We start from the raw sequence: 13614 nt of genomic DNA, 5'->3' as shown, positions 1-13614 counted from the left end.
GTAAAGTTGTATTCAAATGTTACAAGCTGACATCATTTTGATGTCAATAACATCTTTTACGACGCCAACATTTTGATGCCAACATAACAAATGGTATGACGCGTTATGTAAGGTTGATGTCGAAGTTAATGTAAAAGTTCATGCATTTCTTAAGAAACTCGGACACGCAATGTGTTACAAGGCTTTTATTCGAAAAACAATTACGAATTCGAAAAGCTCAATCGAAAGATCATCAAAGCGACAAAAAATGTTAAATCTCAAAAAAGATTGGAGATTTATAACAAAATTATATAACAGAGCTTATTTGATTTTGCGATTTCGCTTTAAATTGTTACGCGTACGTTAACGTACGTTCTACTTTATCATAGATATCGCACTTCTTAATGAATTAGTATGTAATATATATGTATACAGATATTTCGTATCTTTTCGTTACATACGTGCAAAAAGTAATCTTGATTATCACTGCGATACCACATTCGGTATGATAGTGTCGCTGTTTACGAGACATAATGCGATCATAGAGCCCTCCCACGTAACATATACGGCAAAATCTTATCTGTATAGTGAATTACTGAGTCGTATAACGTCAGCTATTTAGTAGAATGCACTACAGCGTATGGCGCGCATCGAGTCTTACATCACGCGCGTATAGTCGCCTTTTTTTCGCCTTTTGAAATGGCTGCTCGCCGAGGTAAAAACTTTAGTGATACGTGTAATCGTTCGGAAGCAACGACAGATGGGAATATTTTCAAAATGATGGACTCCGACAATTCAGTTTGTGCGAGCAAAACGGAAAATCATTACAGTAACGGCAAGTCGTGGGAAAAATCGACAGAAGAATCGTTTCTCGTCAAGTATCGCGATCGTGTTTATAATATTTATAACTTCCTGAATTATCATCCCGGTGGAAAAACCACGCTCACCCGTCTCAAAGATCAGGTTTTGGATGGAGAATTAGCAAAAAATCCTCATTCCAAATCTGCGTATTACCTTCTCGAGGAATTTGCTGTGCGACAACAAGAAAGATACAACGAATGCGAAGTGAGTAATTTCTAAATAAAAAGTAATAAGTCACATTTATATTATTAAAAAATATTACATGCAAACGCCGTATCGTACACTTCTCAATGTTAAAATCGTCAAAAATTTTTCTTTAAACAGTCAAATTGTTAAATTGTAATTCGTTTCAAATTTCAATAGATATAATTTTATGTATATTTCATGTCCACATCAACTTTTTTTAACATATATATATTTTTTTAAAAATTCTTTCAATATAGTTTTCTATACGTACATAGAATATAATAAACATAATTCTATCTACATAAAAAAACGTTTAGAAATTGTAACGAAAAATAATTATGTAACACGGAAATAATTTGCAATCGCGTAAAATAAAATATTGTGTAAGGAATCAGCAGGTAACACATGGCAAGTTTATCTAGTAGGATTGGTTTATCTTTAAAAGTTTATCTCAATTCTACGAAACATACACTCACGACGTGTATAGATAAAAAATGTCGAGATAAGTCGATGTAGAACCATAAATGATTTCGCGATATCACAGTTATTTTTACAACATTCAAAAATATATACAAAATATATTATATATACGCTGAAAACGTTGATTCAGAAGTAAATTAATAACGGAACTTTTTAAAAGAGACGTCGCTTACGAAACGTGTTTGTTTCAGAATCTAATAGACTGGAACGCGCCAATCTTATGGCAAGTGGGTTTTATGGGCGATAGATATTGGGAATGGGTTAATCTACCAGTTAATCGACCTATTCGATATTTTCAATCAGATATTTTAGAGATGTTATCGATTACGCCCTGGTATATTTTGCCGATTGTCTGGCTGCCCATAGCTACGTATTTCTTTTATGTGGGCTGTGCCTCGAATATTTCGAGAAATATCGGTAATTTGTACAGTATATTTACAGTAGGAAAATAAAAGTAAAGTAATATGTACGAAAATTCTTCTGAATATATTCCACATATAACTCCATCGTGAAGTGTGCATTTTCTTTTAGCGATTTCAGCACAAAACATTTTACCGTCTTTCATTTTGGGACTATTTATCTGGACCGTTGTGGAATATTTCGTTCATCGGAAAATATTTCACTTTGAACCACCGCATAATTCGAAATTGCTGATTACTCTGCACTTCTTGTTCCATGGAAGTCATCACAAAGTAAGAGCCACTCGGACTTCCTTATCTGATATTTTAAACTAAATATGTATTTTACCGATTGTGTACAAAAGTTGTATCAATAGGCACCATTGGACGAACGAAGACTAGTATTTCCACCGACATTCAGTTTATTTGTGGCGCTAATTGTCTGGCATCTCTATAAAGTCATTTTTCCTTCGGCAATAGTTCATCTTGTCGCTGCTGGTACTATGACCGGTATTATCTTTATACATTCACGAATTTTATTATGGATATGTTATATCATTGGAAAATTTAATATCAGCAGTATTGATTTGATTATTAATCAATTACTTGTTTTTGATATTAAAAGCACTGTTGTTAATGCTTTTAATACTAGCCAAATAAATAAAACTATTAAATACATATATATAGCAAAAATAAATAATGGTATTAAATTTTTTAAAAAGTATTATATCTAGATACATTGAAACAAATTATTTTAAACAGCTGTAGCTAAATATACCTATTTTACAGGCTATTTGTGTTATGATTTAATACACTATTACTTGCACAATGGAGCACCCATAGCAGGATCATACTTATATACGATGAAAAGAAGACACAACTATCATCACTTTGTACATCATGACCAAGGTAACAAATATGCGAACTGCTGTTGGAATATATCCAGAAAATTAATCATCATCTCTTGCAGGATTTGGTGTTACTAGCGAACTTTGGGATCGAATACTTAAAACAAACCTAAGTCTGCGAAAATTAAATGAACCCTTAAAGTGGTAAAATGACTCAAAGGAAATACGACATTTATATCGCGATAGTATTTCGTTCATTCAATATTTTTATTGTACAAATAATAATTTATTAATGACGTACATCACAATTGTGATTATAATAAGTACAGAAAGTTATTTTTATGTAAGTCATTACGCTTTCAAACTTAACCAGAGTTAAACCAGTAAGCGATTTAAGTACACAAATCTTTAAGAGAGAGACTCATTAAAAACTTTTTATAGCATATTTTTAAGCGATTAAACAATAAGTCTTTTAAATAACTATATATAGTAACGCAGTCACAAAGTAAAATATTAACAAATTTGTATTTTAATAGCTTTGCATTTACCTTCAATTTGATGAAATAAATGTTGTATTAAAACGACGCTTTGAACCAGCAAAACATTGTTGGTACATCTTAAGTACATGACTCATGATATCCATGACTACTGCAAAATTCCATTTCGATGCCTAGTATCACATATGAGGTCAGCAAGAAAAATATAATATAAATATACCGTTATATTGAGATCTCAAAGCATGTCTGTGTCATGTGGCGACTTTGTCCAGCCAGCAAATAATTAAATACGTTATACCTGAGTATAAAATTCACAAGGACTCGTGTATTGCTGCCATTTGAATCAACTCATTAATTAAATTTCCAAGAGTCATCGTCACTGTGCCTCGGCCTTGACATTCTTCCTACCCATACTTAATTGTGAAAATGTACTTTTGTTAGCGGGCGGATTCAGCTTAGACGACAAATGCACAAACGCGTCGAACAGGGTAGACCTGTCCATGATGTCCACCTCGTAATGCTTGACCTTCTCCCTGGTGCACCAGTTGGCCGCTTTGCTTACAGTGTTCTCTAGGCTACTCAGCACGGCGTCGGTTCTCGTTGCTCGATTACCGATCACGATCACAGTTATCTCCTTCTTATCCTTGTTCTTGTCGATGTCCTTCTTCAATGGGAAGAGAACGTCGAGGGACTCGGGCTTACCGGTGTCGTACACCAGGACGTAGCCGTCGGCGAAGCCGAGGTAATGCCGCGGAAGCTGCTGATTGTTTACATTGCTCTGCAGGGATTCGAGCCCGGCCGTGTCGTAGAACCTGATCTTCTCCTTTGTGCCCCGATCAGTCTCAATGTTAGCGACGTAAATGTCCTCGATTGTGGGATGAATTTCCTACAATTTGATTATAATTTATACGTATATCGGGATTATCCTTACGTAGCAGCGTTCCAGAAGCGCGCGGGACCTAACGGTGCCTGAATATAACCTAAATTACGCGCACCGTCCTCATGTTGACGTTTCCATATACGAGCTGCTCCAGCAGGACGGTCTTGCCGACGCCTTTCATCCCGCAGACGACTACTCTCGTGGTCTTCCCCATTCCTGAGTCTTCGCTATGTGTCGGCTTTCTCGCGTGACGATGACATTAGAATCGCTTGACTGACACCTGGCCCGATGGCCGTCGCGTCGAGGCCATCAGCTTAGTAGATTTACCTTACCGTCAGCAGCGCGCGTGGGAACTGAAAATCGCTTGCTCGCGCGTGGGAACGTATACCCACAATGGCCAACGATGTCAGAACGATGATATGGATCACGAAATGAATTATAAGCGATATACCTATTTTGCAAAATAAGAAACATGCACGTCCGTGCATATAAGATACTACATATATATTCTAGATTTTAAAAATATAAAATTATCCAGATAATCAAGCGTGATGTAGCATTTTGAGCAAATGCATCGCATGTGTTGTTATAGACTTTTGCTATATATTATTTGTGTATACATGAAATAAAACACATTAACACATTAACACATTGTTAATTATTTATATAGCTTTATGAATGTGATATATCTATTACGATTTCCAAAATTTGCGGTGCTTGTTTTCTAAATATGTTTAAACATATGTATTGGAGATTCAATAGATGTATAATTATGCAGTCAATGAGACGTAATTAAAAAGATTGATAATCAGAGAAAATTATGAATACACAATGCATAATTAATAATAAGAATAGAAGTAAAATATAAACGGTCATCGCGTCGTTTTAAGGTGTTTTCATCTATCAGCGCCTCTATGTGCACAAAATGTGTACATTAAACTATGTAGTCAAATATCTATGAATCCCGTAGGTAATGTGCATGACTTTTTGGGTCTCTTCTATGCTATGTCTATTTTACAATTATATGCATTCATATTTTAAATCTGTTTTATGCAAATCGTGTTCTATAAATGTGCAATACCACATATACATGAAATAAATTCAATTAATTGATTTGATAAAAATTCACTCACCGATTGCTGTCACTGCTCCTGCTGCTGCTGCTACTGCTACTGCTCCATGATGCTGATTTCTGCTGACATCATCCTGCTATTCTCGAACCGCACATTAATAACGATCGCCCGATACTTTATTCGGCACTCCCGATATTACGGATATTGTAGCACACATATCACACACGAGTGAAACGTAAACCGCGCGCGAGAATTTCACTTGGCACGACCGTTACATTTGGAAAAATATGGTTAAAAGTATGGCACGTCAAGACACACTGAACAGAAGTAAATCAATTCGCTCCCAGAGTTTCTCTGTATTATGATTGCGCGACGACTTATAAAGTTTCATTATTGGCACAACCGACATTCTACCGAACGGATTGCGTACCCTCCTCGAGCGAATACGCGAAGGCAAACGCACGATGCCGCGCTTTAGGCCGAGACAGAGAACGAGACGTAGGTGTCGTAGTCGTAGTCGTAGGGTAAGGCAGGGAAAAGAGACGACTTACGTTTTTCTCTGCTTACCCTACGACAACGACTGCGACACCTACACGTCTCGTTCTCTGCCTTCGGCCTTACACATGAATACGATGCTACGTATGATCTCGTTTGCTAGCACGACGACACTCTGAACACAACACCGTACTGCGTACAATTCGAATCTGAATACACGAGACACGCACGGAATCAACGGAACGTCCGACCGGCGCTGGAGCGCGAAGAAACATGGCGGCAGCAGCGTACGGGGCGTACGCTGCTGCCGCTGGCAGGCAGACTCGGCGGTACTCGGCGCTAGTCGGCGCCACTCGGCGCTGCTAGGCGGTTGACTCGCCGCGCCTGCGCCGAGTAGCGCCGAGTCACCGTACGCCGCTGCCGCCGCCATGTTGCTCCGGGCTCCAGCGCCGGTCGGACGCATCGGACTTTCTGTCGACTTCGTGCGTGTCTCGCGTCTTCCGAATTCATTGTGCGCAGGTACGGTGTTGTGTCGAGACTGTTGAGAGTGCCGTCGCGCTACAGACGACCCGCGATCCATGTGAGATACACAACAGAGGTCGGTATTCATGTGTAAAGTGCGGCATCGTGCGTTTGTCTTCTTCGGTTTGTGTGAAGTGTTCGCGTGCGCGTTCGAGCAAATTAAGTGTTTTCTCGAAGGATACGTTCGATCGGTAGAATATCGCGAGTGCCAATTAAAAGTGAAGTGCTACTACTCGTCGTGCGAGCATACGAAACGAATTTGTCTGCGTTAGTTGTATCTCGGCGCGTAACTTTCATTCAAACGGTTTTCCTCGGGCTGCGTTTCCACGAAGTTACGTGACGTGACGCCACTTTCGTGCCAAGTTCATTTTCGTTCCGGGCAAAGTTTTCGTGTGCGCGTATTCGCTCGAGGAGGGTACGCATTTACGTATTTTTTTAAATGTAACGGTCGCGCCAAGTGAAATTCTCGCGCGCGGTTTACGTTTCACTCGTGTGTGTGATATCTTATCCGTAATATCGGGAGTGCCGAATAAATTAAGTATCGGGCGATCGTTATTAATGTGCAGTTCGAGAATAGCAGGATGATGTCAACAGAAAGCGGCGTCCATGGAACGACTCGGTATTAAATATATTATTTTTTCAAGTGATACATTTCTTTACCTGCTCTTGTGTTTGAGTTTAGAAATAATATTTATCACATTTTCAGAATAAAAACCGGAAAAGGAATGTAGCAGTAGCAGCAGCAGCAAGAGCAGCGACAGCAATCGGTGAGTGAATTTTTATCAAATCAATTAATTGAATTCATATTATGTATATGTGGTATTGCACATTTATAGAACACGATTTGCATAAAACAGATTTAAAATATGAATGCATATAATTGTCAAATTTACGGGTATAGCATGAAACAGAATCAAATAAACGCAAACGTAGCATAGAAGAGACCCAAAAAGTCATGCACATTATCTACGGGATTTATAGATATTTGACTTCATAGTTTAACACATTTTGTGCACATAGAGGCGCTGATGGATGTAAACACCTTAAAACGACGCGATGATCGCTCTCAGGTTCCTCTCTGATAATAATAAGATAATAAGAAAATTTTTTAAATATGTATAATATTGTACGTGATTCTCTCTGTTTAAACATTTTTTTTTAATAGCCAACGTATTGCTTAACTTCATCAAGATTACTCATCGTGTGAATATTTTTTTAAACATATGATCTCATTTGAGAAGGGAAATAATCGTAAGTGCCAAAAATCATAAAAGTTTAGTAGCATATTGAATATTTATCTAACACTACATTGAAAGCTATTAATAATCAAAAAATTACAACTGAAACCACAACTGTTTTTGTTTCTCAATGTTTTTAAATTTATGCATTTATAGAAGTATCGTTATGAGATTAATAAGGTGTAATATCGAAATTTTAATAAATATAATCAGAGAAAATTCTAATATAGACAAATATACAAGAAAATGTTTTAATATAGACAAATATATAATATTATTACACACGGAGATTCTTTATCACTTTAGGAAACTGAAGTAATTAACATGAGTCCTGATTTCACGTAATCGTTGACCTATTTTTTTATTAATATATCCAAACATATAGTTAGAAGAAAATACGTAATCATGATCACTTGCATAGTTGTTCACCTGAAACAGATTACATCAAACATTTACTTGTTTTATCATTACATTAGTTATTTTTTCAAAGCATCATATTTATTGATTGTATTTCGCAAATAAGGACAACTAAAAAGAGAATATTGAAAAAAGTACGATAGTAAGATAAAAGAAGTTATTTTATTTTCAACGCAATCAGGAAGTATTTGATTATAGTGCTATATGTCATATTTATAATATTTACCTTTGAAAGTTGTTCCGTGGTGTACACATGATTAATAATATCTACTAATGCTACAAATCTCTTCATCTTTCTGTAAATATAAATAAAGTCATATGTAATTAGAACTAATAATTTTTATGATTTTAAGCAATGCCTTTTTATGGAAAAGAAAATACTCTTACTTAGGCATAATATATTTTAAATTTGTTAATATGTAATTGAATACTAAATCATTTTTTGCATGTCGTGCAATAATAGTATGAAAAATTATAATATGCTGTTGTTCAGTAAAATATCCCTCATTTAATCGCCTGAGATAAATGATAATGATGTTATGATTTTTAGGGCACGCCAAATATTCTAAAAATGTATTATCTAATACTTTTGTATCTTTTAAATTGAACATTTTGTTCCAAAAAATATCATCTGCTAGCATCAGTCCTTTACAGTATGTCCATTCTTTCCAACCTGGCAAAATTCTAAAACATTTGGTAAAATAAAAATAAAAATTTGGTATGATAATTGAGCTTTAGTTATTTTAGAACAATTTTGATAAATTGTTCTATATTTTGAAAGCGATTAGTCAAATCCGTGATTATAAAACATTTTATTCGTACGGTGTAGAACTTTTGTGATGCAATATTAAATTAGAATTAGCAATAGCTGTGCACTCCAAAGAATTCAAAATGCATGCCCATTTTACGGCTTCTAGTCTCAAACATTTAATGAAATCATTTTCTGTCACTCCCCTGTCAATATATCCTATCTTTCTCAGAACATTTTCCAAAATTTCCCTGAAGTGTTCCTGAAAACATTGATAAATGCATAATATACATTTTAATATTAATTTCTTGTCAATGTAATAAAAGGCTTTATAAGCACACATTTAAAAAATAAAATACAATTTTCTAATTTTATCAATTTTTCTCATATAAAATATCAGTTTTAAAAAGTTTCAATCTTGTGTGGAACAGTTTTTATAATATAAATATTTTAAAATTAATTGTAACATATTTTTCTTTGAATTAAAATATTTTTTAATAAAATCATTTATAACTTTAAGTAATGTGCTTACGAGAAAATCTAAGATATTTTACTTTCTTGAAATTCTGACTTATCAAATATAAAACCGATATACATTGATCTTTTATTGATGAAACTTTATTTACCTTGACATTTGCACTTTTTAAAAATGGAAAAAATCTTGATACACGTTCCATAATTTTGAACATAGGATACCACGCTATATAATCTGTTTCATTTGATAGATAATACGTGAGACTTTTGAAAAATTCGAAGTCAAATTTATATTTTGATAGGAAATAATATGCGTCATCGATGATCTGAGCACGATTGAGAACATGTATATCAATGTTTTCCGCTAAGTTTAGATGTTGTATAAGTTTTTGCCAATTATCGTCGTTGTAATTAACACGATAATATCCTGTTGTATGCAATAAACAAATTTTTTAAATTTACGATTAAATATGCAAAACAGTGAAATCTTATTTATATGCTATAGTAATAAAAACATAATTAATTGATACATATTCACCAGCTTGTTGTACATTCACAATGATCCAATCATATTTTGGGATATCAGTCAAGCTTAAAACATTTTGCGGTTTTAACCATCTTTTCTTTGTAATATCGGGAGCGCTCTGAGTAGTATAGCTCACACATATCCATAATTCATTCAGATATGCTTCATTGAGATTTTTTGGCGATAATGATATTTGGACCTCGTTTTTAGAAAAGTTTCGTGTTACTTGTAGTATGGGATAGTGCTCTAGCTTTGTCCAATAACCCAAATTTATTTTTAAGTCAACATCTGATTCGTGAATTACTTCTTTTTGTAGAACATTGAAAAAGTTGTCAATAGTGCTACTCGAGGTATCAATGGGTTGAAGCTGGCTAAATTTGTTTGGAAAATATAAGATTACTACTAAATTTCTTTCTCTATATTAACTTTATGCAATTTCCATTTATAATACTTATATTATTATGTATGTGGTACATGTATAATTAATATATTACAGTTATTACTTACTACTTAGTTAAATAGTTATTGAGGCCAATCTCAAACGCTTCTTTGGAAATTACATCTAATAATGAGCGCACAAAGATAGGTGCTGTAACATTTAATATCATTAAATGTGATAAATTATGTATGAATTATAATTTATTTTTACAAATTCAGTAACATAATAAATTTTGTAGAAAAAAGTAAGTTTTAATTTAGTTACATATTTTAGTTACATATGTTGTATATTAGTTTTATTATAACATAATTTTTTAATAAAAAAATGTTATAATAAAACTAATATATAAGTAAATTGCAAACAAATTAACTTCCAGAATATTTCATAGTAGAATTATTTAACTATATTCATTTACTCTTACCTTTAACGTAATGAATGAAAGAAAAAAGTGAATTAATATCGGAGAGAGAATTAACTTCACGTACAAGAGACATATTGTAGTAATCATTCAAATAAAGAGACTCATGTTGAAATTGTACTACTAATAAATCCATCAGTTGAGGATGTATAATCTAATGACAAAATTTTGGGTGCAATTAAATATTATTCAAAGTAGATATTATTTAAAATAAATAATTTTATACGAGGATTGTGTGTTATTGCCAAATAAAAAAATAAATAACTGAATAATAGAGTTCTTTACTCTATTTCTAATTTTCAAATGTAATAACATTCTCAAAAATAATATGTAATTTTCTATAATAATTATGAAAACTCAAATAATTAATATTTAACGATAGAATATTAAAAAATAGAAATTGATTTATAAAAGTTCAAGAATTTTCTACATGTTATTAATACTCTTCTGTTTTAATTATGTAGTAATTGACCCAAAAGTTTATAAGGGAATAACCTGTACAAATCTCATGGTCAAATATGTAGCGATGCCTTCATTAAACCATAAATAAGACCACCAAGATTGGCCGACCAGATTACCAAAGAATTGGTACACGATTTTACGTGCTACTGTGCGAGTTACTTCAAATTTCCATGCTACAGAATCTAATGTTTTATTATAGATAATAGCTGTTTCTCTAAAAAAAAAGTGATAAAATAATCTGATGAAAAGCCTTTCTGTTATAATGAGTTTTTAAATTTTGAAATTCAATTGTTTGAATTTAAATTGTTTTTTAGCAAAAATTAAAAAAATTTTTTTATATATGATATGTAAGCAGTACCTATAAAGAACAATTCCCCAACTTTCCATGCCTTCGTCTTGAAAATCTGGAATTGCAGCATATTCCACATCTGGCGGAATTTTTGCATTGTAAAGTTTTTCTATCAAATACTCTATGGTATCTTCAGCAACTTTTTGTGCGAATTCCAATTGCTGTTTTACCGATTGCCTGCACCACATTTTTCCTGTGTCAGAAATGCGTTCAAAATCGAATACTACAATCGCTACGTTATCAGGGGATATATTATCAGTTGTCTGAAAGTTTGAACGAATCATGTTATTATCAGAATCATACAATGCTCGCTCAATTGGTGCATTTGACAAAGCAATATAATATAGAGGATGCGTTATGGAAATTGTGAAATTAGTCTTTATAAATGGATGGCCCCAGCATGGAAATATTTGTCGGATTCCAGTTCCTCGGAAATCGGCTGCTGTGATAATCCACCTATAACATTGTAGAAGGCAGATTTTCATGTATTGCCAGCGTCAAGAATTGAAAAATGTTCAAATATATAGCTAAGAAAAATTTCAAGAACAACATTGAGAATCTGTTCACTACACGCTTTTAGTGATTATATACACAGTATTTACAAAAGACTTATATAGTATAAAATATTAAATATTTATTTAAATTATTTGAACAAATTTAAATTAAATATACTAATTTTAGCATTTTATTATGATTTTAATTTAGCAGATATAATTCAATCTTATTTATATTTAACAGATATAATTAGATTTGTATTACTCACGCTTTTTCTCCTTTACGGTTTGTATATGATTTTCTGACGAAACCTCCCGCTTCATCATTTATACTACCGACAAATTTTACAGTCAGACGATAAGTTTCAGGTAGAAAAGGCTCATCAAAATAAATTTCAAAACTTTGACATTCAACGTTATATGTAAATGTTACAGGCATTATCACTTTCTCAATACGAGAACCATAAGTAACTTTTATTTCTGGTTCATTTATTTTTAGATTTAGAAAGTATAGACGTATCACCTTTTCTACACCAACAGGTTGAAAAAATATATTAGATTCACCATAGAAGACAAAATTGCCATTTGCTTCTTGCTTTTCGACATATGATTTGAAATATTCATTATCATGTAGGTTCATAAGTTTATCTATGTATAGTTTTAAGTCGACGTCGTAGCGTATTAAATGTAGATTTGACTTTTTTGCATTACAAACTGCAGCATAATGCATATCATTGCTAGTAACAGTATTTACGTTAATTAATATTAAATTAATGCCTAATAATATTTTTAATAATTCCATATTGTGTGGGTGTGTAATTTCCGTTTCTGGTATCTGAAAAACCGTCTTTGTCAAAAGAAAGAAAAATACAAACAAAATGCAATGTGAAAAGTGCTATTATAAATTATATGTAAGAATAATGCGAAACAATAAAAAAAATACAATACTGAACATAAGTATTTGCTAAAAGAATTTTAGAATAATTTAAGAAATTATAAATGCAAATATCTAATAACTTCTATTTTATATTGCGTGAATTATAAAATATTTTAATGACATCTTTTCTCCTTTGTCAGTACCTTGAAATTAAATTATAAATGTACAAAAGTATGAATTTTCACACCTGCCAACTAATATTACATTCTTCACTCTTTTTTTTTATATAATACGTTTTATTACATATTTACCTTAAAAGAACTGCAGATATTTCTTGTGTTTTGTCATATACTTGTCATATTAAAAGTGCGCCCAGGTTTCTGTAGCAATTAATTTACAATTGATAATTTATCACTATTAGTGGCTAAAGCATATAATTTTACACACCAAAAGTCGAACGAACACTAACGATGATACAAACAACTCGAATAAATATGTAGTGTTGTGAGAATAAACTGTATATGAGAATAACTGTAAGACAATAATAATAACATAAGGTCAGAGATATCCTTGTTAATAAAGGTAAATAATACAATGCTAAATCTCACACACAATATTGTTTTTACAAAAACTAATGTAGTGTAATAATGTTTCTTATAAAGTATGTGTCTAATTAGTTTTATTTTTTAAATTTAATTTTTATTCCTTATAAATAATAAAAAATAATTTTATTATAGAATATATAATCTATAAACATTTGTTTGGATTATCTATAAAATTACAAATCTTGGCAATAGAGAATGTCTATATGGCATTAGTTCTTCTCCATTTACTATGTACCAATATTGATCCAATGAATAAAAATATAAAAATTTATATATATATCTAGATATATCTATCTTTTTTATAATTTAATCTACTAATACATTAATATATTAATAAATTAATATAAT

At 32.5% G+C, this 13614-nt stretch overlaps 3 protein-coding genes across 3 annotated transcripts; 1 reads left to right on the top strand and 2 right to left on the bottom strand.

Annotated features, from left to right (window-relative positions):
• Nucleotides 1-87: 87 nt before the first annotated feature.
• Nucleotides 88-3336, top strand: LOC105829424 (dihydroceramide fatty acyl 2-hydroxylase FAH1). The gene is made up of 6 exons (XM_012668259.3): nucleotides 88-1044; nucleotides 1698-1923; nucleotides 2038-2198; nucleotides 2282-2414; nucleotides 2694-2813; nucleotides 2875-3336. The coding sequence occupies exons 1-6, from the start codon at nucleotides 679-681 to the stop codon at nucleotides 2958-2960; spliced, it is 1092 nt and encodes a 363-aa protein (XP_012523713.1). The 5' UTR covers nucleotides 88-678; the 3' UTR covers nucleotides 2961-3336.
• LOC105829425 (NF-kappa-B inhibitor-interacting Ras-like protein) lies at nucleotides 3006-4792 on the bottom strand. The gene is made up of 2 exons (XM_012668260.3): nucleotides 4245-4792; nucleotides 3006-4135 (listed from the first exon to the last, which is right to left on the bottom strand). Exons 1-2 carry the CDS (start codon nucleotides 4341-4343, stop codon nucleotides 3626-3628), a joined length of 609 nt encoding a protein of 202 aa, XP_012523714.1. The 5' UTR covers nucleotides 4344-4792; the 3' UTR covers nucleotides 3006-3625.
• A 2884-nt stretch (nucleotides 4793-7676) lies between these two features.
• Nucleotides 7677-13589, bottom strand: LOC105828903 (aminopeptidase N). The gene is made up of 12 exons (XM_028190163.2): nucleotides 12973-13589; nucleotides 12054-12619; nucleotides 11300-11746; nucleotides 10975-11155; nucleotides 10483-10633; nucleotides 10130-10211; nucleotides 9635-9993; nucleotides 9249-9523; nucleotides 8697-8884; nucleotides 8262-8558; nucleotides 8101-8170; nucleotides 7677-7886 (listed from the first exon to the last, which is right to left on the bottom strand). Exons 2-12 carry the CDS (start codon nucleotides 12584-12586, stop codon nucleotides 7755-7757), a joined length of 2715 nt encoding a protein of 904 aa, XP_028045964.1. The 5' UTR covers nucleotides 12587-12619; nucleotides 12973-13589; the 3' UTR covers nucleotides 7677-7754.
• Nucleotides 13590-13614: the final 25 nt, after the last annotated feature.

Source organism: Monomorium pharaonis, chromosome 8 (assembly GCF_013373865.1).
Source record: "Monomorium pharaonis isolate MP-MQ-018 chromosome 8, ASM1337386v2, whole genome shotgun sequence".
Lineage (NCBI taxonomy): Eukaryota > Metazoa > Arthropoda > Insecta > Hymenoptera > Formicidae > Monomorium > Monomorium pharaonis.
Note: the sequence above shows the minus strand (reverse complement) of the source record. Positions and strands in the feature narration are given on the sequence as shown.

Bases quoted from the DNA above. Each gene is read 5' to 3' on its own strand.
- LOC105829424 (XM_012668259.3), top strand. From the start codon at position 679: ATGGCTGCTCGCCGAGGTAAAAACTTTAGTGATACGTGTAATCGTTCG. The intron at 1,045-1,697 runs GTGAGTAATTTC...TGTTTGTTTCAG, and splicing joins AAAGATACAACGAATGCGAA to AATCTAATAGACTGGAACGC. The intron at 2,199-2,281 runs GTAAGAGCCACT...TTGTATCAATAG, and splicing joins TCCATGGAAGTCATCACAAA to GCACCATTGGACGAACGAAG.
- LOC105829425 (XM_012668260.3), bottom strand. From the start codon at position 4,343: ATGGGGAAGACCACGAGAGTAGTCGTCTGCGGGATGAAAGGCGTCGGC. The intron at 4,136-4,244 runs GTGCGCGTAATT...ATCAAATTGTAG, and splicing joins GAAACGTCAACATGAGGACG to GAAATTCATCCCACAATCGA.
- LOC105828903 (XM_028190163.2), bottom strand. From the start codon at position 12,586: ATGGAATTATTAAAAATATTATTAGGCATTAATTTAATATTAATTAAC. The intron at 10,634-10,974 runs GTTATTCCCTTA...TTTTGTCATTAG, and splicing joins TGACCATGAGATTTGTACAG to ATTATACATCCTCAACTGAT. The intron at 8,559-8,696 runs GTACGAATAAAA...CAAATGTTTTAG, and splicing joins CATCACAAAAGTTCTACACC to AATTTTGCCAGGTTGGAAAG.